The sequence below is a fragment of the Neodiprion virginianus genome, chromosome 2 (assembly GCF_021901495.1).
Source record: "Neodiprion virginianus isolate iyNeoVirg1 chromosome 2, iyNeoVirg1.1, whole genome shotgun sequence".
NCBI lineage: Eukaryota > Metazoa > Arthropoda > Insecta > Hymenoptera > Diprionidae > Neodiprion > Neodiprion virginianus.
The window spans coordinates 37526438-37548980 of record NC_060878.1 but is presented as its reverse complement, the minus strand read 5'-3'; the positions used below and the strand labels follow the sequence as shown (position 1 = coordinate 37548980).

Here is a 22543-nt window from a genome sequence, read left to right as displayed (position 1 = left end):
AAAGTGATTTGGACGAGGTCGCCGTTTACGAGGAAACCTTGCGGCGGATGAACGCTAGGCGTCATCTCCTTCAAGTCGCTGTTAGAAATGCGAAAAAGATCGTCAACCCCCATGTGACCATTCCCGCCGAGGACAGACTTCCCAAGCGCAGATTTCGATCAGTTTCTCATCGATCGGTTTCGTCGCTTGGCTCCAATCAGTTTCGCCGCAGATCTTCAACTCAGTTTCTCACCGTGGAGCAAATCAAACGCATCTCAAGCCTCAGACAGTCCTCAGTGTGAAGTAATTGGTAGTACTTTACGAATTGCGTATATATGTAAAGTGCGCTGTTCGATTACTTCTGAGTTTGTTGACTCGAATTTCGTTTGGTTCAAATATTTTTTTTTTTTTTTTCATTCCCTCAACCCTTTATTTGTATGTTTTTTATAATGCAGAGTGTGTCTAACCATGTCATTTTGTTCAAGCACGTCGTGTACCGGTTCCGGATGCGCGTTTCGACTACTTGTGCGAGTACTTCAAGCCTCCGAGGTTAGTAAACGAGTTTCAAGGTTACGACTCGAAATATCTCATCGATAAAACGCACAGGGAATAATTCTTATTTGGGGAGAATAAAAAGCTCTCTCTTGTCGAGGAAACCATTCGGAATAAATAGGGAAATTTCCATATGTCTCGCTCTTTATACGAACGACTACGTCGCAGCAGCAGCAGCAGCGACCAGGAAACGTGATCTGCAATGCAGATCAGCGCCCCGTTTTGCCAGTGAAATACCGAGGCACCCTATTCCATCCCTCGTAGAAACTTGTCAGACATTCTGGTTTTCGTAGATTTAACTTATTTTTAGTTTCAGGATTTCTAGATCACGATATTTAAAAAGTACAAAAACAAGCTCAGTTCAGTCGCTTCGGTACTTCGTATCACGGGTTGTGTACAGGATTGATCATCCAATGATACCTAATAGCAAAAAGTTGCACCTCCCGCATACGCGTGAGAAAATAACTCAAAAATATCTACATGAGCTCAGAAAGTGCAGCGTAACAAAATGCAGCTAGTAATTTTCAGTTCACTGAGTCCATTCAAGTCGCAGCAGTTGATCCGCGAAGATTCTACATGCAAAATAACGCGATTGTCATTCAGGGCGGATGTGGGACGCATGGGGGCATTGCGGGGATACATCTACAGTCTGTACGTACCCAGTTCAGAATACGGGGGGCATAACCACCCCGCACACCAAGAAGCGCGACGTGTAACGTTTGACAGCGCTCCGGAGGCACGTGTCGCCTGCGAAGTCGCCAGACTGTTATGAAAGCCCGCTAATGTAGCCTCTGTGCCCCTGCACGCCTCTCTTCAAAGACTAATTGTTTAATGAGGGCGAGATTAGCATTTAAATACAGCTCATTGTCACGGGGGTCGCGCATTCTCTCCCTTCCCATGCTCCCCCGTTTTCATTTATCCATCTCTCTCCCTACCTTGTCTGTACGCAGATCGCGCGTGCCCCTTTGATCCCGATTCGTACCCACAAAGCGACGCGAATACTTGGAGTAAATCTCCAGTTCCACGGAGCGCACGGGTCGAATCACCTCTGACAAATCTAACCACTCAATTCTCGCCTTTTGTTACACCATTTCAGCAAGGTTCCGGGGTTCCTCAACGTCGTCGACATCGCCGGACTAGTTAAGGGCGCCGCCGAAGGCCAGGGGCTCGGAAATGCTTTTCTGTCCCACATCAGCGCCTGTGACGCCATATTTCATCTTTGTCGTGAGTCAAACTTTCCTTTAATACGATAATATTCGAGCCTTCGGAATTGCTTCGAAGCCAGATCCATCTCACGAATCTTATTCACAAAAACTAGCAAGAACTAGGCCTTTGATCCTCTTTCGTCCCAAATCTCTTTGCGAACAACAACACTCAGCTGTAATTACCGCATGAACGGGTATCGATAATTATTGAAATTTAGCGAAGATTGCTTACATCATCTCTGGCGCATGTGACGGAAAAAAGGAAGCAGCTGCTTTACGAAAAACGTAACTCAGAGGTAGATGCGTCGCGTGGCGTATCAGCACAATGGTATCAATATACCGTCACGACAAGTTTCTTTATATTTAATGATTTGTCGCGTACGCCCCCGCGAACCTGCTGCAGTCTGCAGCCTGCAATTTTCGGCTGGTAAATGTTTGATGTGAATACTTCTACGCGGGTGTACCTGTAAGTATAGTCGGTACATGTACGAGGTATCGGTCCCGGAGTCCAACTGTAATAATTTTCCATAAAACCCCCCAATCGGCGAAAGAAATTGTATAAAAATGTTCAAGACTGATGGATTCGTATTAGCTGATATCTCCAACTCCAACCTTATACAGGAAATACCAATGCCGCTCGGTATTGTCTTCGTGACTCTGCAGGGTCCCAGTCGGAGAAACACGGAAGACTGATTGTAAGAATATGAACTAAGTACCCTTGTCGCGCTGCCATATGAATGTCCGAACGTTTTCCGGTCGTCCAAGTCAGTCATTACCTACCCTGCTAGGAGACGTCTGACGTAACGTGTGTTCGGCTTTTTCGATGAATGATGCACGAGACCTATCAGCGATCGGTATTGCGTACATGCATCACTCCGCGTTTGTCTCGCTTCGATTACCGTTGTCCGCTGTAATTCTTTTTCTTTTCTTTCACTTATTATCTTTAAAAGCTTCTTTGATTTTCACTTCAACGCCAGTAGAAAAGCGGGTTGGAGTGCTAACGCACAATATACAGTTTACTCACAGCGTATTTTCACCTCCTCCTGAGACTCGAACGACATGCATAAGCTACATGAAGACCGAAACAAACGCGCGATAAGGATCGAAACTAGGCTCGGTCTGTCGTGAATTCCGAGCAGCGGCCATTAATTCCCTCAGCATCCATTACCGTTGGTACAGGGAAGATCGTACCGGTACGCAGGCATGAAGTCTCGTAATAAACGGCACACCCATTCGATTAGCATATAATACGAGCGCTCGGGTCCGCAGCGTTTGATCGGCCGATTGTATAGTTCGAGTTCGAGGCGTTTTATTAATCCGCGTCGCCGTTCAACATCGCGAAAGAAATTGGCGTGGTACGGGGAACGAGGTAAGAATGATCAGCGGCATGCTTGCATTATGTATAGTTGTGTGATTGCTTTTTATCTAATAAAAACCCCGGCGATTTGCCCCTTTGACTGTGGTGATTATTCAGCAATTTGTTGGCGCAATAGTCTATCGCCCGGTATTATACATCGGGAATCATTTACACCTCGCAGGCTGTTGGTAATTTTTGCGGTCAATCTTCGTCGCGGAAAACGGTCATCGTTCGAACAAAAAATCCGTATAATTGAATATGCCAATGATATGCCAAGAAAGGCCAATGGAGAGTAGGAGCAGAAACCGTGCACCTCGGGCTTCTGAATATCCAACGTACCTAACTGCATCCCCAACTTTGTATCGTCGAGGGTTTTCAAATAATAATGCGGCCATCGACTGAACCGTTTCTGTCCCCTTCGCCACGGCTCCGTCGTCCCCTGTCTTCTTATCTTCGCGTGCAACTCGTTTGGCAGAAAAAGTCACCGGTGTACCTACTGCGATATTCATTGCGGTTGTTACGGAAAGTTGACTTTTCGCGTGCGCAATATGCCGAGTTACGTACCGCATGCGCCACGCGAAACCGACGTTCTTTTAACATCCGTTTTAATTTCATACAGGAGCCTTCGAGGACGATGACGTAACCCACATCGAAGGCGAGGTCAACCCTGTCAGAGATCTTGAGATCATCAGCGAGGAACTCAGGCTCAAGGACGTCGAGTTCCTCAATGCCCATCTCGAGAAACTTGAGAAATTGGTTGTTCGGGGTAACGACAAGAAACTGAAGCCCGAATACGTAAGTGCGAAGAAAAATAATGTTGTAGAATTTTGCAGTTCTCTTTCAACTTTTGCATTCCTTTCAACGTTCCGTAAAAAAAGGTCCTTCCAATTTCATTGGCGAAAATTTCTGTCCAAGTTCGTGGATTGTTTTGGAGAGATTTTTCGACCTGGGGGAAAAATTAGTCCCGTCATCGTAACCGGCGGTTGTACGGAAATGAATCGGCGAAGGAAAAAGACCGAAGAATAAAATGTGTAATTTTATTTATTTATTTTTTTTCCTCTCTCCTCCTTTTTCTTATTTTTCTGCGATACGTGTACAAGACATCCGCGACGTACGTACCGACACACCACCGCTGTTCTTCACGAGCCGAAGAAATGAAATAGGAAAGTCAAACATCGATTTGTTAAATCGATGTGTTCACGACGGGGAGCGTGACTTGCGGACACCTCGAGTGAAGCTAGCTCGAAGATAATGTGAGTTCGAACAAGACCCCGTGCTGTGATTGAGCCGAGCCTCAGCTGCTCCGCGGTCTATTATCGCCCCGTAAGAATTCCGAAACGCCATCACGTCCCATCTGATTGATCATTTTTCCTCTCTTATTTCGAGTTTTCATTCAACCCGAGGTATATACCGCACGGGGCATATAATGTGACGGCGGACAAATCAGTTATTCAATTTATCACCCTGAGGATGAGTCAGTCCCGCCGATCGAACGCCGCAAAGACCTGCGTGGAGAGCCGACCTTATCTCGCCTGAATTGCTATTCCGCAAACGATTGAGGATAAACGATCGCGATGCTCTTCGCCGCGCATCGATCTTTGGGATGCACTTCGCGAAGCGCGTTTTACTTCCCTGTGCAGCAGATGTTACAACGATCCAGTGTTTGAATAATACGTCCTTTGGCGAGATTGTCTCGAGGCGGTGGAAAAGCCTCTCGAAACATTTAATTTTCGTATACCGTCAACGACTCCTGATGATACCCCTCATCTCGTAGATCCAGCGAATGGATCGATTCGCCGACAAATTGCACGCGGTTCTGCTTCGTCGTCGGTGGTTCGTGCCTGCTGAACTTTATCGCATCCTGGACCATTCCATACGCTGCAACAAATCCGGTGAAGCGTGATTAATAGGGATGAAATAACGGCCGGACAACTGAACGGCAACTCCCAGTACAAAGTCGGCATTCCGGATTGCTCGAACTATTACCAAAGTACCGAACAATCCCGAGCGATTATTGTCGAGAACGAAAAATTTGCAAATTTACGTCAACATTTGTACGATTTCCCCCGTTTGTTTTTTGGAACAAAATCTTCGAACTTGAGAATCATTCGGAGCTTCGATTCGTCGATTCAACGTTGTTGAAACGGAGTAGCGATTATTCGACGGCTGTAAAGATTGTTTCGGTGTAAGTGATCCGTGCTCAGGCAATTTCCGGAGTAACCAATTATCCGGAGTGGCTTGCGTCGGCGTGCAGTTGGAGAAATTTACCGACACAGATAGCAATCAGGCATGTTCTGGTTTGCGCGGATGCACTGCCGGAGTTACAGGGTATAAGGTTACAGAAGGTGTGGAGTGTTTGAAAAACTCTCAGCGGATTGCGCCGGAGCGCGAGCCGCGTTCTAAACTACCGGAGTTTCTCGGTAAAGGGTGATCGGCTGTTTTAGCTCTTCGATTGATTTCTTCTGGGAAACTATCCGCACTGGCCCCGTTCCCGACCCTTTGTCTTTGCCATTCGATGATCAAAGACAAGAGTCGAGTTTGCCTTAGGTTCGATTTTCCCCGCTGGTCATTTCGCGGCCGCGTTACTTTATCGCCGAGCAATTCACACGCGACGGATGCACAACTCGCTTTGGAACAAACATTGGAAGCGGTTTAACCGACGGACGGACCTCCGGCAACATTTTTTCCCTGTAACGTTTACACGAAGCCTTATACGCAGGTGGGAAAAAAATTCGCAGTAAAACGCACCTCGGTTTGTTATGGTTTCGCCGATGGCTGATGGAGCAACGATCATCGCCGGAACAACGAAAAGCTTCGAGATGTGCAATATACTGCCTTCCGTTATCATATCCGCCTAATTCAAACATTATTCTCTCAAGCATTCGAATTCTTCGTACACTGTCATCGATTTAATGACGAGATTATATTTTATCCTTCCAGGATACCCTCCTCAAGGTCAAATCCATTCTGGTTGACGAGAAAAAGCACATCAGATTTGCCGATTGGAGTGCAAATGACGTAAGTTTTTTATATTCGTGAATTTTTCAAGCCATTGAGAGCTGCTCCAAATTTGCACCGTTTTATTGTTTTGAATCCGCAAGCTTAAACAAACTTTTGCTACTTATTCCAAGTAAATAGTTAGTGTACTGAAGTTTCGCGAAAGTAGTTCGATACAGCGATTGTTACGAACCAATGGAATCAGATTATATTAGTGTTAAAGACAATCGGCTGACTCAGTGAAAATTGAGACTCAATTGCTGAGTTGGGAAAAAATGTCCCTTCACGCACGTCAATATCAATTGAAATTAAATGTGATACGGTTGATAATTGTAGATTGAAGTGCTGAACAAGTATCTCTTCCTAACGTCGAAGCCGGTAATCTACCTGGTGAACCTTTCCGAAAAGGATTACATCCGCAAGAAGAACAAGTGGTGAGTGAATTCGGAGTTTGTGTTTTACAGTATCGAACCTTACCCTACACCCAATATTCAGCCAGAAGTCCGTGCACGATGTATTTTCGATTTGCTCTGAAGAGGAGATAAGATCCAGGAATCAAATCGCGCATTCGTCGGTGTTCCGATGTGTGTAGTAATAAAAGTAGTAGGATACCGCCTGTGTAAAGGTATGTGTACACGGTCGCGCATTACCGTATCAATTATTCAGTCACGATTTATAGGTATCCGGTTGAGATAATGCCGTGGGAATTGACAGTTGAAAATTAAACGTTCTGTGTATGTCGCGTGGCGCGATTGTCGCAGGCCAATCAGTTCGGCGATTTCGATTTTGATTTCTCGTATCACGACGACGACGACAACAGCGCTACTTTAATACAGTCGACTTCCTCACATTTACAGCAATTTCATTTCCACTTCTCTTTTGTGATTTCGGAATTTTCCCAACGATCAAGCTTGTTCGCGATGTAATCGGACCGCGTTTCTTTTCCCCTTTACAGGCTAATCAAGATCAAAGAATGGGTCGATAAAAACGACCCCGGTTCCGCTCTGATCCCGTTCAGCGGTGTGTTCGAGAACAAGATCTTTGACATGGAGGATGAGGAGCGCGCCAAGTACTTCGAGGAGCACAAAGCAACCAGGTGAGTAGTCCTCGTTTAATCACCAAGATTCGAAAAAAAAAGAAAAGAAAAAGAAACTACGACGACGACGTGGAAAAGTTTTTTGGCCCACGAAAGAGCCGCGATTAGTCGGTTACGGCCGATCGGTATTCAACGTTGCGAATTCCCTCTCGACCAAGATGACTAAATCAATTGCGACCCGAGGCTCTGGGGCTGCTAAATACGTACGTGAGGCCGGACGAGCGGGTCGTAAATGGAGTAAATTCGCGCTTTCTCACCGCTCAATAATCCCCCGAGTTGGAAGAGAGATTTCGCGAGGTCCCAACCCCGGCGAGACTGGGCCGCAGCCTCGGTAATAACGGAGGACTTTTCCTTACCGGAGACCTAGACTTATCCCTTTCTCGCCGGCGTCCCCTATGGAACTATAAAAGTATAACTATACGGCCGTTAGTCTTGGCTCGCTCATTATATTTTTACGAACGGCTATTCAAATTCTTTCAAAATTGCGCAAAAACACCAGTCGTGTATAATCTTGCACCGTGGACTAGCTATTTTGGTCACTCTTAGCCACGGGGGTTCCCGTAATGTCCGACCTCCCAACTACGGATTTTGTGCCCAATTTCTATCCTCCGTTTCAACCGCTTTTCATTACCTTCTCTACCCTCTCAAACCTTCCTGGTATTATTTGTTACCCTCTTACAAATTGTTCGTCGTTTTACGATGTCCTGAGGCAACGGTAACAACAACAACAACAACAACAACATCAACAAGCCCCGTGCACGTTGGCCTAATTTCACGAAGGCTGCCTCGTCCGGAATCAGTGCAAGCAAATTAATGCCGCCGTGAGCTAATTTTTTAAGAGAAAAATCACCCGTGACTTCGTCTTTCGCCCATCAAACCACAATCGGTGGTTCTGGTTGTACGAAAACTTTGATTTGTCTGGATTGGAGATAGGCCAAATTGTTTATCGTATATACAATGATTTACAGCTACTTCGGTCATTGTACTTGGTAATTTTCAAGACTCGTATATTGAAATAGCGAATTTAATTCTATGAGAATGTTGTTCCGTTTATTTAATCCGTGCTTTTTGTTTCGTCTATTGACAACCGCACCGTTTCCACGTTGAATTTTTCATCGCGAAGACTACGTGGACGCAAACACGCGCGCAGGGTTGAGAACCTGTAATTTTGCAATGATTTTGCATCGTTTTCAGAAGCGTATTAGGCCGATTGGTTATCAACTAGCTCGCATGATTCTAGTGCCAAGTGAGTCACGCCCCTTTCCAAATCTCTGCCAACCACGGGTAACCGGTATTTTACCGATTACTTTTTCATCAATGCGGTCTCTAACGCTTAACCAGCATCGGCGCTTTCATATTTCTGCTCCTATTGAAATTGTGTAGTTGTTCTAAAACGCGTTCGTATCGCCGCGCCTCTAATTGCTCGACGAATTCCAACTTGCACAGAATTCAACAGCCTTGTACAGTATTCAGTATTCAGATGACATTTCTGAAATTCTTTCGCCGGCGATGAAAGTCTTTTCAACGATTAAATGCAATTTTTTGTTCCCAATTTTACAGCGGAGAAGTAACGCCGGATCAGAAGTCTGTTAATTTGTTTTTCGAAATCTTAATGTTGCGTGATTTAATCCTTTTAGGTTCACACATTCCTCAGGGTGATGCGGAATGATATCTCATGACGTGTACCGTAGTATCGTCATTTCGTCGCTGGCTGCGTCCCTTTCGGCTGGTGAATATAATGATTGCCGTTGAATAAATGTAATTACGCGATATAGGATCGAATAGAAAGAATTAGAAGCCACATTGGAAAATCATAGCGTGGTACGAAGCTGGATCCTCGGCCCTCGACTGTATTAGCGATGACATAACGTCCCCTAATGTGTGTTATTTCATGAAATGACGAGAGTGAAACCGATGCCTGAACGGCATCTCTTCCCTCGCCCCGCCGCGTTCTCCCAACGGGGGAATTGGTGTCTATGATTACAGGGCTCTCTTGATTTATTAAAAAAATCACATCGCAACCTCGTCGCGTCGCGTCGGGTTCTCTTGTGACAAGCAAAAAATAAAAAAAATAAATTAATAAAAATAACAGATAAAAAAAGAAACGGGTCGCTGTCGCATGAAGTTAGGGTAGAATACCTCCCAATAAAAAGTAAAAGTATTCTACTCCGTCGTCGATATCGTCGAACCGTCGACGCGATAAGTGAGCTGCGATCCTCAAGAGCCAAAAAATAATTCCCCTCGATGCGGGGCATCAGCCGCGGCGGCGGCGGCGGCGGCGGAATAACCGGCAATCAGAGGGCGGGTCGCCACGATTTTATTTCCAGGTCACAAATCGCTGGATTTAAAGAATGGTCTTCGAATGATAAAATTGGGCCGCTCGTTTCGTCCGGCTTTATGTGTATTCCATGAAGTCTGGGGCTCCGTTCGCTACAGAATACACCTTCTAGGCGCTGCAGGTACCCCGTCATTAGGAAATATTTGGCTCGAGACAATCACGTTTCGTCGACCTCGTATCTTTCCTTCCTCGCTTCCCCGCTCTCTCTCTCTCCCTCTCTCTTTCTCTCTTCCATTTTTGCTCATCTCATAGTTTACGTACACCTCTGTCATTTAAATTATTCGTTTCTTAGCTAAACTAATTGAAATGCGTAACGATCATTCGTCATTTGACCCCAGAGCCGACGTTCTTTATACTTCATCGCTTGTAACGTATCATCAAAAATTGCATTAATATTTGTATATTTATAGGTATAATATATAGTTATATTTATCCATCTGAAATTTTCTTATCCATTTTTATTTTAAAAGAACAACATTTTTTAAATGGGAATTCTTCACTTGTAAAGTAATTTTCTTATTTGTGTGTTTGCAGTGCGTTGGACAAGATTATCGTTCAAGGATACAAGGCGTTGCAGCTTCAGTATTTCTTCACCGCTGGTCACGACGAAGTCAAGGCTTGGACAATCCCGGTAAGATGTGGTTAGATATTTAATTCGCATAAGTCTTTAACGACATTAAGTACAGTACCAGGATGAAGAATATCGTCAAGGGATGAATTTGCCGGCGAGCAATGAACCTCGCAAACAGCGTGTTTCAGTTTTTTCCTTAGCCAATTTTTCCTGGTTCTCCACGTTTCTGCTCACCTAACGACTTGCAGTTATTCAAAATATTCTTTTTTTGAGTATCAATGCTTATTTTTACGACGATTGCTAGAAATTAATCCAGCAATTTCTTATCGATGTATTGACTTATTCAAATCCTACCCTGAACCTTCAACTATGAAGGGTGTTTCGGAAGCGCTCTGCATTAGCCACATGAAGACCTTACGCTGGTAAGTATGCCGGATACCGATGCAAGCTTGCCTTCTCCTCACCATGCGTAGATGGCTGAGTCCGGTACAGGCAATGATGCCAATCGTTGATCCTGAGGAACAGAGTTGTTTCATTGGTAAAGCAGTTTTCCACCCGTTGAGATTCGGCGCGGTGTTTAAATTTAGCCTAAGAACCAGCTCGTCGTTGGCTCATAGAATCGCCGAACGAATTTTCATGCGCTATGCTATGTTCGCCTGAATTGGAATTTCAGAAAGGAGCGAAAGCGCCACAAGCTGCCGGAAGAATTCACACGGATTTCGAAAAAGGTTTCATCATGGCTGAGGTTATGAAATTTGACGACTTCAAAAACGAGGGGTCGGAAGCCGCGGTCAAGGTACGCTGGTATTTTTGCAATTCTTCTACACGGAGTCGCTTAACGATATCTCCAGAATTTTTCTTACTCGTCTGTACCATTTTCAGGCGGCTGGAAAGTACAGGCAACAGGGTCGAAACTACGTCGTAGAAGACGGGGACATAATCTTCTTCAAGTTTAATGCAGGCGCGGGGCTGAAAGACGCCAAGAAGAAGTGATGGCGCGCCTTTTTTGCACCGCTGCTGGTTCACCTCTACGCCAGAGTTGATCTTTTTTACAGCGCCCACAGTCGCGATTATGCGAATCGTTGGCTGATCGACTCGATCATGAGATTAGTTTGAGAATGCATTTTTAATTCTGTTATGCGCGAGGTTCAATTTTTCTTCACGCATAAGTGCGAGGTATCCATTGAAATTTTTTATCACGCCGAGGTAATATTTTGATCGATATTCTAACCAGCTAGCGGCAATCCTCTACGCTCCAGATAACGGATAAGCGTAATCCAAGTTGAAAAAAGGATCAGCATTTGTTTGTACTTTTCTGTATTTATTTCGAAATCGTTAAATAAATTAATGCTATCGAATTTTATTCATCGTTACAACGACTTCTTTCGTACATTATACTCGAATCGCTTTACAAAATTGACCATTTATTTCCACTTGAGTTTCTAGCAATATATACCATTGTTCTATATATAATATCAACGAATAAGAGTAACGCTGAATTATGTACTACTTTTCTGGCTTAGCATATTACGAAATTTAATAATCGTTATGAAACTTAATAATCGGAATTTGGGGCAGTTGCCGCATGAACAGATCCTTTCTATACATAGACCTGGGGGTAACGTATCTCACATACGTAGCTGAAGGCCTGTTTGCAATCCCGATCGTCAAACTTGCCATCTTTTTTAACGGCTAAACAATGTTCGTTACTCCCCGCATTGTTTGGCTCTCCTCTTTCCCACATGCTGTATCCTGCTTTATATATCGATTCATCTTCTATGGTTACGAATTCATCCTCGTTAAACAAGTCGTGGGCACCGATCCAAATCGTTTCTATGTCTGCTGTATCGACGAGTTCACGGATGACTTGAGCCTCTTCCACGGAGTTAATGATTGCCAAGTGACCACCTTCATCTTGACAATTATGCCGAGCCGAATTCCAAGAGGCTGCTTCGATGTGCAGCTTGTGAGCGCCGATGCCAGATGTGTATCTGCAATAATTACTGTAAAATATTCGACCCATTTCTAATACCAAGATTCAACATACGGCCGCATCTGGTGCAGAAAAGCGACCGAACTAACACAAAGTTGTCCACCGGAGCGCGAGCAATTTCTGCAGGTACGGAAAATTTACTTACATGTAATTATTGCGTCTAGCGCGAAGCGAGATCAGCTGGTCAATGTGAACTAATACCTCAGAAAATACTGACTACAATCAGTCCCAATGAGCGAAAAAATATCATGTATACATGATGTCGAATGCGTTTCTTTTTAGAGCGACGGAAATTAATCGAGCCAATCAATAAACGATACGAAAATGTCGACAAGTTACTAACTTGTAATCGGGGCGTTTTACATTCTTCTCTGATAATCCCATCTCTCCGCGTCGGCGATTTATTTCTGGGACCAATACTGAATTTTGGTTCCCCTGGAACGGCTGTGTCTTATCCAAGGTCTGGTCGATGGCTGGTATTGCTATTGAATTATCAGATCCAGTAACGGTCGGTTGAATATTTGTTCCGGAGCCGAGGAAATACACTTGTCCGTAAACGATCAGCGATAATACCGGAGACATGATGATCCTGGATTCAACTGAGTAGAAATCCAATTATTCGCGGTGGCGGCAGTCATGCGAATATTACATACTTGTGATGTTAGGTTGGAATAATATATGTATACAATGTCAGATAATGAGTGAAAAAATCAGTTCAATAGTAACCGCGATTTTTAGGTAAATAAACGTGGGATTTTCAATATATGTTATATATGGGGTAATCCATGTCAAATTTACCCCCTTTGTCACTCACCATTTTTGATTCGTTCCGCGATTTTTTATACGATTCTACCATCTAAAAAAGGCACTCTTGAATTTTTTCAAATTTTTTTCGCCAACAGTATTTTTTTTAAATATTATTCAAATCCATTTCGAAATCAGTCTTTTTTAAAAATCTGAAAAAATTCTGAAAAATCAAGTTTCTCATTCCGATCATACCGACACCTGGCCGATGATGGGCCGATTTTTTCTTCTATTTTTTTTTAGCACTTTAAACATTTTCAACAAACGAAACTCTATGTTGCAACGTTACGAAAAATCTTTAAAGATTCTGAAAAATCGAGTCTTTTATTTCAAAATTTTTTTAAAGATTTTTTATAACTTTTCAAGATGGTGCTTTGTTTGTTGAAAATTTTTAAAGTGCTAAAAAAATAGAAGAGAAAATTGGCCCATTATCGGCCAGGTGTCGGTATGATCGGAATGAGAAACTTGATTATTCAGAATTTTTTCAGATTTTTGAAAATGACCAATTTCGAAATGGATTTGAATAATATTAAAAAAAAACCGTTAGCGAAAAAAATTTGAAAAAATTCAAGAGTGCCTTTTTTAGATGGTAGAATCGTATAAAAATCGCGGAACGAATCAAAAATGGTGAGTGACAAAGGGAGTAAATTTGACATGGAATGCCCTATGTATATATGTGAGACAGATCAAACTACGTGAACTGAATGAATCTATTATGTACGCAAAATAACATAAACTAAGAAACGAATATGACAGAAAGTTTTCGTCTCTTGAGCACCCGATGTAAGAATGTATGTAGATGAATGTTTACATGTTGGGAGATGTAATTTGAAAAATTGGTGATTTCGAAAAATTAGGCTAGGTGGTCTAGCGGAGTAAGGCTTCGGTCAAGCATCTCTAGATACCAGGTTCGATTTCTGGCTCCGTCGTTAATTTTTCGAAATCACCAATTTTTCAAATTTACATCTCCCAGAAGAATATAACCTACGTCGCTTCTCCACTTAAGACACACGCTCGCCGTACGATCGCCGAACGACTAATTGGCCCACACTGGCCCCTCTAACGCTCGAGACGCATATATAGTCGCTGCGAGCACTCACACACATGCGACTCACCCACCCACACCGTTCGCAAGCACATGCTAATTTTATTTTTTTTTTTTTTTTTTATTTTGCGTTCCTACACCCGGCCGTCCTGCTCACACTTATTCACCCCCGAATGTAGATTCTCTGGAACATCTTCTTCGTCGTTATCGTCGTACTTTGACGAAGGCTTAATGTGATAAGCCGCGATTGCCTTCGTGCGCACCTACTCTCTGCACGAGATAACATTCGTTGCGCAACACCTTCGATATCTCGTATGGTCCGAGATATTTCGCCGCAAACTTTAACCCTGGTCCTTGCTGCGTTCTTTTTATCGCGACGATATCTCCCTCGCGATATGCTCGCGCTTTCTTGCGCTTTCGATTGTATCCTCGTCTATTTTTTTCCTGGATCCGCTGGAGACGATCTTTCGCGTGTTCTCGAATCTCGTCTCGCTCCTCTTGAAAAATCGTCACGAATTCTTGTTCGACTAAGTCGCCCAACGATTCATTTGTTCATGAAATTTTCAATTTTCAAATTGTGATTTTAATTTTATTTTAACAGCTCAATTAATATTGACCAATTGACGCAGGTGCGAAAACACCGACGTCAAACCGAAAAACCCGCGTCTGCTCTAACGCTGCAACGCTAAAGACATAGACAGAGACAGGGGCTACAGATTTAAAAAAATAACAACTGCAACCCCTTTTCTCCTAATACGGAGCCCCTTTTTTATACACACAGTCAGATAATAGATGAACATCCTTGTTACATTTTGGGACAAAGACATCCACCAGCGTGGTGTTTTCAGGAACGGATCGCTATGTTTAATTTTATGCCATAGTCCGAAACCAGGCCATTGCGCAATGTAGAAGCACAACGAGCAAAATACATATCGTAAAAGTATGAGGATATATTTGTGAAATTATGTCATTTCATATTATTTTCCTCGTATTTCACTGCAGAGCATTTCGGATTACCCGTGATGTCAGAGGTCACCAACCTTACGACATCCAGGCAATTACCGGCCTGCTTACGTACTCAATAATAATGAAATACGTAGATAAGCACATCGCAAATATTGAATCTCACGTATAACGTCGTATTGAATTCAATTTACATATGTTTCACTCGTAAATCGGGAATGAGGGTACAAGGGAAATTACTGTTCGATTTTCACTTTTTTTGTTGCACGTACAGTAATGTTGGTTAATAAGTTCCTAATGGCACACAATTGTTTTGCGATCAAAGCTGGAACGAGTTTCCGTTCCAATAAAATTTTATGTGCCAATAACTAGCGATGCAAGTGACAGGAGAAACAAACGATGTATTGCTCATGGACATGTAAAATTTTTATACAAAGAAAACTGGTCTCAGTTTTGATTCCACAAAAATTAACGAGTCACTGGAAATCTCTTGATGAAGAACACGGTACGTACGTTAGTAAAAGAATGATCAGGTGGAAATTAGTTAACTTCGTCGAATTATCGCTTTAACAGAGGATGCCCCACACTTGTATTTATTATTCATTTGTAATACAATTACATAAGCCATTTACTTAAACGATCAAACGAACTTACCTGTTGTGAAGTTCGATCGTAATTATATGTAGAGTCTCGTTTTCGAGATTACATCGTAGTACCGTCTACTTCACGTTAGTGTGTCACGAATATTCAGAGCTTATAAAAAAAAAAGAGAGAGCGCCTGGCCCCCTGGCGCTGCGGTTGTTCCTTCTCCAAGTCATATTGTTTAAAGTACTCCATAAGGATTGAAAATAATAAAACAAACACATTTCAATAAATAAAGGGGGAGGGAATGATGGAAACGAACGGAGATAAAACGTTCAATGGGTGGGATGTAATCATCTCAAACGAGACTCTACATATAATTACGATCGAACTTCACAACAGGTAAGTTCGTTTGATCGTTTAATTATATTACGAGTCTCGTTTTCGAGATTACATCGTAGATGTTCAGAGAAAAAATTATTTTATTATTTTCTAAACAGCCTCAGGCAACAAAAAACGTAACTTTTATCGAGACCAGTGGTCTCTCGAGAACAAGAATCAGCGGTTTTTTATTCGCTTACTTCGATTCTAACAAAATGTAATTAATGATATCTTATGCATTAACTTATAAATATTATGAGAACACGGTTGCTGCAAAGTCTTTTCTGCCCGATTTAATCGGCCGATTATAATACTCTGCAAATACCTGCGAGTCCTTTGACCAGCCCGCGGTATTTCTTATCGCGCTAATATCCAACCCCTTTGCCAAGGCAGCCGACGTAGACGCGTGCCTTGTACTGTGCGCCGTGAACTCAAGTCCTATGCCGCTCTTTGCCAACACTGACCGGATCCAACGACTTATTGTCTGGGTACTCGCCGATTTGAAGGGTTTTCTCGAAGTGATCAGTACGTTACTGCAATCGCCTCTGAGTGGTTTTGTTATTTCCAAATATCTCTTCAACGTGCTCGCTATGCACAGTCTAGGCTGTTCGCGAAAGTACGGCAATAACAAAAGTGGCCGGAAAGCCCCTGGTCTCGACGTTTTAATGATGTCCGAGATCCTTATCTCGAAGCCCTGTGCCGAGTGAGAAATATTGTCAAGTCTCATGAGCGAGAAAGTTTGCACTCGATGAGCCGTACCTAAAGCTAACAGCGTAACTAATCTCTCTGACAATTGTTGATTGTTTAATGATTAGAGAGGATATAAGTTCGCAATGTACGTAAGTACGATGCCGACGTCCCATGTTTCGTCGTATCGAGGTTTCGTTGGTCTAAGCCGAAAAATCCCTTTAAAAAATCTACCGATAATCCGATCGTTAGTCATGTCGGTCGTCGATATTAACGAGATCGCCGATCGCGTCGCGTTTAATGTGCCATAGGTGGCTCCTGAACCGTATCTCATTTGCAGAAATTCGAGAATGCGGTTCGCGCTCGCTTTGTAAATGTCTGTTTCCGTCTCTCGACAGAAATTCGCCCATAGCTTAATAGGTCCTGAGTACTGCTTCCATGTACTCTCGGCGAGAGAAGCCAACAACGTCTCGATCACTGAGTCCGAGAATTTCTTGCGGCGGTAAGATTCGCCGACAATTTCCCGGCAATCAAAGCCAGTGATTTCTGTAATGGATGCTGGAGAGACCTACAAGGAGACAATAAAAGCCATTTAGCGGGAGCGAAGATCATCGGTTTCTCTACGAGAAGGTCCATAAATATAGGGAACCATGGTTGCGAAGGCCAATTCGGCACTATCGCAATCCCACATGCGCGATCTGCGATAACTTTTCGAAGGAACCTGAGTACCAATGCGAACGGTGGAAATGCATAAAAATACTCCGATTTCCAGTTGATCGTGAACGCGTCAATATCTAAGGCATCAGGATCTCTGTGCCACGAACAATAAGCTTGACATTTCGCGTTAATCCTGGATGCAAACAGGTCCAATTTTGGTTTGCCAAATTCCGAAATTACTTTCTCGTATGCCCAACTCGACAGTTCCCATTCCGTGTCTATATTCTTTATCCTCGACTCCCTATCGGCCTCGACGTTTTCCTTGGACGCTATGTAAGATGCGAAAATCCAAATTTTCCTACACTCGCACCATTGCCAAATCTCTTTTGCTATCCCGTGAAGTGCGGCATATTGAACTCCTCCCATTCGATTCACATATGCAATAGCTGTCGTATTATCGATTCTTAGTAAAATTTCGCAATCGTACAATTCGCTTGCAAAACATTTAAGGGCCATAAAGACGGCAATTAGTTCGAGTTGGTTAATGTGCAGCCCCCTTTCGGTGTCACTCCAAAAACCGTGTGTGCCTTCATTACAACAATACGCGCCCCAGCCCGTTTTTGACGCGTCCGAGTAAATCTCCTTAATAAATCGAAAACTTCTTATCGGACCAAATGACGTTGTAATATTTTGTTTCCACCAATCGAATTCGATCTGCAAATCTGCGGATAATTCGAGCTGTGCATCGTAATCCCCCCCGCTGACTAACAGGGCGAAGAACTTTTCTCGTTCGAATCTCTTGGTGTATAACCATCCATACTCAATTGCGCGACAACAGTCGACTAACTTCCCGATGAGGTGAGCGAATTCCCGAATTGTACAAAACTTGCGATGGCTAAAGTCGTCGATCACGGCTACCATTTTCTTCCACTTGATTTCCGGTAGCTCCAATCTCATTTTTCGAGAGTTAATAACGAATCCTAAAAAAGTGCAATCTTTCTTGGGAATCAAGCTACTTTTTTGATAATTCACTATAAACCCTAGTGACTGCAGTTCTTTAATAGTGACTTCTACGTTTGTGCGACACGCGTTAAGATTCGAGCCGATGCAGAGGATATCGTCTAAGTAAATTGTCGAGATGAATCCTTTCCCTCGTAAATAATTCACTACCGGTTTTAGGATTTTTGTAAAAATATACGGCGCTGTGCATAGACCGAACGGGAGGCATACAAATTCGTACATTATATCCCCGAAAATGAATCTCAAATATTTCCGGCTTTCCACGTGCATAGATACCAAAAAATACGCATCTTGTAAATCTATGTTACACATAAAATCACCTCGCGAGATTAGTTTCGTCGCAGTTCTAATGTCCTCTAACTTGAAATGCTGCGTGACTATAAAGTTATTGAGCTTTTTCAAGTTTAACACGAATCTCATTTTTCCGTTTGATTTTGGTACTAAGAAATACGACGAAATAAATTGTCCCGGGCATGGCAAGCAGGGTCTGACTGCGCCCAGATCTAACAATTTGGCGATCGCCAGTTTCATATGTTCAAGCTCAATCCCAGAATTGAATTTTTGCTGAGGAGGCGGAAGAGATTGGTGTACTGACTGGTCAAATTCAATTTTGTACCCTCTTACACAGTTTAAAATGAATCGATCCCGCGTGATCTTTTCCCATTGTGGGAGAAACTTTTGCAGCCGCCCCGCTGCTTTATTTGTCTCGTTTCGTGGCTGACTCGAAGAGCGATGACGCTACTTCTGCGTTTAACACTGGCGCTTCCAAGCGACAATTGCCTGTTCGCGCATACTTTGACAACAACTCCTCTAGGTCGTCTTTCTTGAGTCCTTCGGCTATCCATTTTTCCCAATTTTGTGCCAAAGTTGAGTTTAGCTGTAATTCTGGCGCACCAGATTTTTCAAGGGCACCCAGGATACGCAGTGTCTCTTCGTCGAAAGCCTGTGCTGCGTCCTCTGTAGCCTGACTCTCAGCATCCGCTGGAGTTTGTCCTTCGGTATCTCGCGATGGATCAACCGATGCGACGGGGAGAACATTTCCCCCATTGTTGTCGTTCGTTGGTGACAAGCCTGCAATGGATTAACCTGCGATAAAGACAGCCTCTCGTATTTATTACGCAAACGAGTCTCATTTCGCAGCAGCCTCGTGATTGACAAAATTACTCTATCTTTGATCGGATAATGCCGTCGAGTTACGCGACCGTAACCTTGGGCTATCTGCCGATTCCTCCATACAGGGGAATCGTACAGTTCGACTCTAAGAAAATACTCTGAGAGATTTCCTTCGTACGGCCTTGGCCGCCGAGTCATGTGGCCATGATAAATGCGGAATATGCAATAATCATTCATTTTTGCGAATAACATTCACAATCGACTCAAGGCAGAACTCTGAGAGTCTGCCTTCGTACGGACAAAACCGCCGAGTCTATGGCCCGCTATTTCCGCGAGCGACACCCGCTCAAACCTTTTTAGGTTTTGTTCGACCCGAGACAATTTCTGTGAACTTGTCTCCGTACGGCAAAGCCGCCCGGTCTACGGAAATAACGAAAGAAAAACAGAAGAAAATACCTTGACGACTTGTCGATGCCTCCTGATTGCCAGCAATTGTTTGCATAACCTCGCGTCTCGGGCTACTCGAGGTCGTATCTGAAGAGCTATCAGGCATCGCATCAACTATCTTCTTCAACTTTTTAAAGAACTTCTCGCTCTTATTCTCCTTATTCTTCTTCCTCTTGTGTGATTTTCCCATGATTTTTCTTGATTAATAAACTGGAACAATGCTCTAAACGTGCTACACTTTTACGCACGAAAAACGTTATGGCTTGGAGAAGGAACAACCGCAGCGCCAGGGGGCCAGGCGCTCTCTCTTTTTTTTTTATAAGCTCTGAATATTCGTGACACACTAACGTGGAGTAGACGGTACTACGGTGTAATCTCGAAAACGAGACTCGTAATATAATTATATTTATACATGTTCTGGGAAGTATTGATAAGTGTTACCTACTGTTTATGTACCGGAGTATATAGCGTGAGAAACTTTGACGCAAAAGTACAGATTTTTAATTCAAATATTGATACTGGTAAATTATCGAACAACCAACTAGTACAATGGTAAAGAAAAAAAAAAACATGAAAATCCAAGCGAATATGAATATGTATTCGCATAGTCCTCAGCAGAACTATTGACAGTGAAAACTCACGTATAATCGTCTCGACTAAACATGTTCATCGCTAACCTTTGACTTGAAATGGCTTGAGTGTAATACGGTGTGATTAACTCGATTTACAAAATACTGTCATCATTCATCATTTGAGACCGCGATGAATCAATGGCATCAAAATGTTACTCAGAGTCATGTGATTTGTGAGTATGAAGTGTTTATTCAAAGTACGTTTTTGGAACAAGCTTCCTTTAATAACTATTATTGTATAATCATGGCTGAAATCTAGCCAATTCTCATATATTAGTAGCTATAGACTTTCATTGTTTGCGAATGAAGATCAGTCACTTTCGGTTCAGATCGTTGTCAATACGCTGGCAGCTCGCATACAAAACCAATTGGAACATCGCAACCAATATCGTTAAGTCCCCCATTTTTGTCCAAGGATCCACAATTTTCCGGCTTTCCGCCGTGTCTATTATCTGGTTGTCCAGGCGCCCATTGCGTGAATCCAGCTTTCGCCAACGTCTGACCGTGAATTGTAACGTATTGACCTTCGCGATAAAGGTCGTGAAACCCAATGCCAGCAAACTGTGGTAGAGGTGATCCAATGATTGCCGGCGACTTCTTGTACAGCTGAGTTACCGCATTTGCTTCGGCTGCGGAGTGAAAGATAGCCAAGTGACCGCCTTCCTCTTCGCAAGTGATTCGAGCTTCGTTCCATAGAACCGCTCGCGTGTGAACTTTGTAGCCACCGATACCCGACGTGTACCTGTGTGAAGCGTAAAAAGAATATCAGGATTATTCAGACACGGTGGCTTTTTTCGTGAAAATTTCTTAATTATTTGATCAACGTTCGAAAGCACGCAAGCTCACGTGTAGTCATCTCTTCTGGTGACTGGGCCGGCGAGCAATGAGCCTCGCGAGCAGCGTGTTTCAGTTTTTTCCTCAGCCAATTTTTCCTGGTTCTCCACGTTTCTGCTCACCTAACGACTTGCAGTTATTCAAAATATTCAAGAACAAGTGATGGCGCGCCTTTTTTGCACCGCTGCTGGTTCACCTCTACGCCAGAGTTGATCTTTTTTACAGCGCCCACAGTCGCGATTATGCGAATCGTTGGCTGATCGGCTCGATCATGAGATTAGTTTGAGAATGCATTTTTAATTCTGTTATGCGCGAGGTTCAATTTTTCTTCACGCATAAGTGCGAGGTATCCATTAAAATTTTTTATCACGCCGAGGTAATATTTTGATCGATATTCTAACCAGCTAGCGGCAATCCTCTACGCTCCAGATAACGGATAAGCGTAATCCAAGTTGAAAAAAGGATTAGCATTTGTTTGTACTTTTCTGTATTTATTTCGAAATCGTTAAATAAATTAATGCTATCGAATTTTATTCATCGTTACAACGACTTCTTTCGTACATTATACTCGAATCGCTTTACAAAATTGACCATTTATTTCCACTTGAGTTTCTAGCAATATATACCATTGTTCTATATATAATATCAACGAATAAGAGTAACGCTGAATTATGTACTACTTTTCTGGCTTAGCATATTACGAAATTTAATAATCGTTATGAAACTTAATAATCGGAATTTGGGGCAGTTGCCGCATGAACAGATCCTTTCTATACATAGACCTGGGGGTAACGTATCTCACATACGTAGCTGAAGGCCTGTTTGCAATCCCGATCGTCAAACTTGCCATCTTTTTTAACGGCTAAACAATGTTCGTTACTCCCCTCATTGTTTGGCTCTCCTCTTTCCCACATGCTGTATCCTGCTTTATATATCGATTCATCTTCTATGGTTACGAATTCATCCTCGTTAAACAAGTCGTGGGCACCGATCCAAATCGTTTCTATGTCTGCTGTATCGACGAGTTTACGGATGACTTGAGCCTCTTCCATGGAGTTAATGATTGCCAAGTGACCACCTTCATCTTGACAATTACGCCGAGCCGAATTCCAAGAGGCTGCTTCGATGTGCAGCTTGTGAGCGCCGATGCCAGATGTGTATCTGCAATAATTACTGTAAAATATTCGACCCATTTCTAATACCAAGATTCAACATACGGCCGCATCTGGTGCAGAAAAGCGACCGAACTAACACAAAGTTGTCCACCGGAGCGCGAGCAATTTCTGCAGG

At 43.2% G+C, this 22543-nt stretch overlaps 2 protein-coding genes across 4 annotated transcripts in view; one reads left to right on the top strand and one right to left on the bottom strand.

Annotated features, from left to right (window-relative positions):
* LOC124297214 (obg-like ATPase 1) overlaps positions 1–21786 on the top strand; it is a 37553-nt gene extending 15767 nt beyond the window's left edge. Inside the window, exons 3-12 of one of the 3 annotated variants that reach the window (XM_046747985.1) lie at positions 468–528; positions 1628–1755; positions 3713–3888; positions 6034–6111; positions 6427–6524; positions 7046–7186; positions 10059–10155; positions 10769–10891; positions 10978–11115; positions 21444–21786. In XM_046747985.1, the coding sequence (XP_046603941.1) occupies positions 468–528; positions 1628–1755; positions 3713–3888; positions 6034–6111; positions 6427–6524; positions 7046–7186; positions 10059–10155; positions 10769–10891; positions 10978–11088 (1013 nt within the window). In that variant the 3' untranslated portion in view covers positions 11089–11115; positions 21444–21786. Of the gene's footprint in view, positions 1–467; positions 529–1627; positions 1756–3712; positions 3889–6033; positions 6112–6426; positions 6525–7045; positions 7187–10058; positions 10156–10768; positions 10892–10977; positions 11365–21443 lie in introns of those variants that run through there. The other 2 variants (XM_046747986.1, XM_046747984.1) reach the window with 2 other exon arrangements.
* LOC124297822 (hemolymph lipopolysaccharide-binding protein-like) lies at positions 11113–12286 on the bottom strand (the record flags this gene model as incomplete). The annotated part of the gene is made up of 2 exons (XM_046749141.1): positions 11113–12086; positions 12234–12286. Coding segments are annotated over 2 exons (444 nt in total), but the record flags the coding sequence as incomplete, so codon positions are not given.
* Positions 21787–22543: the final 757 nt, after the last annotated feature.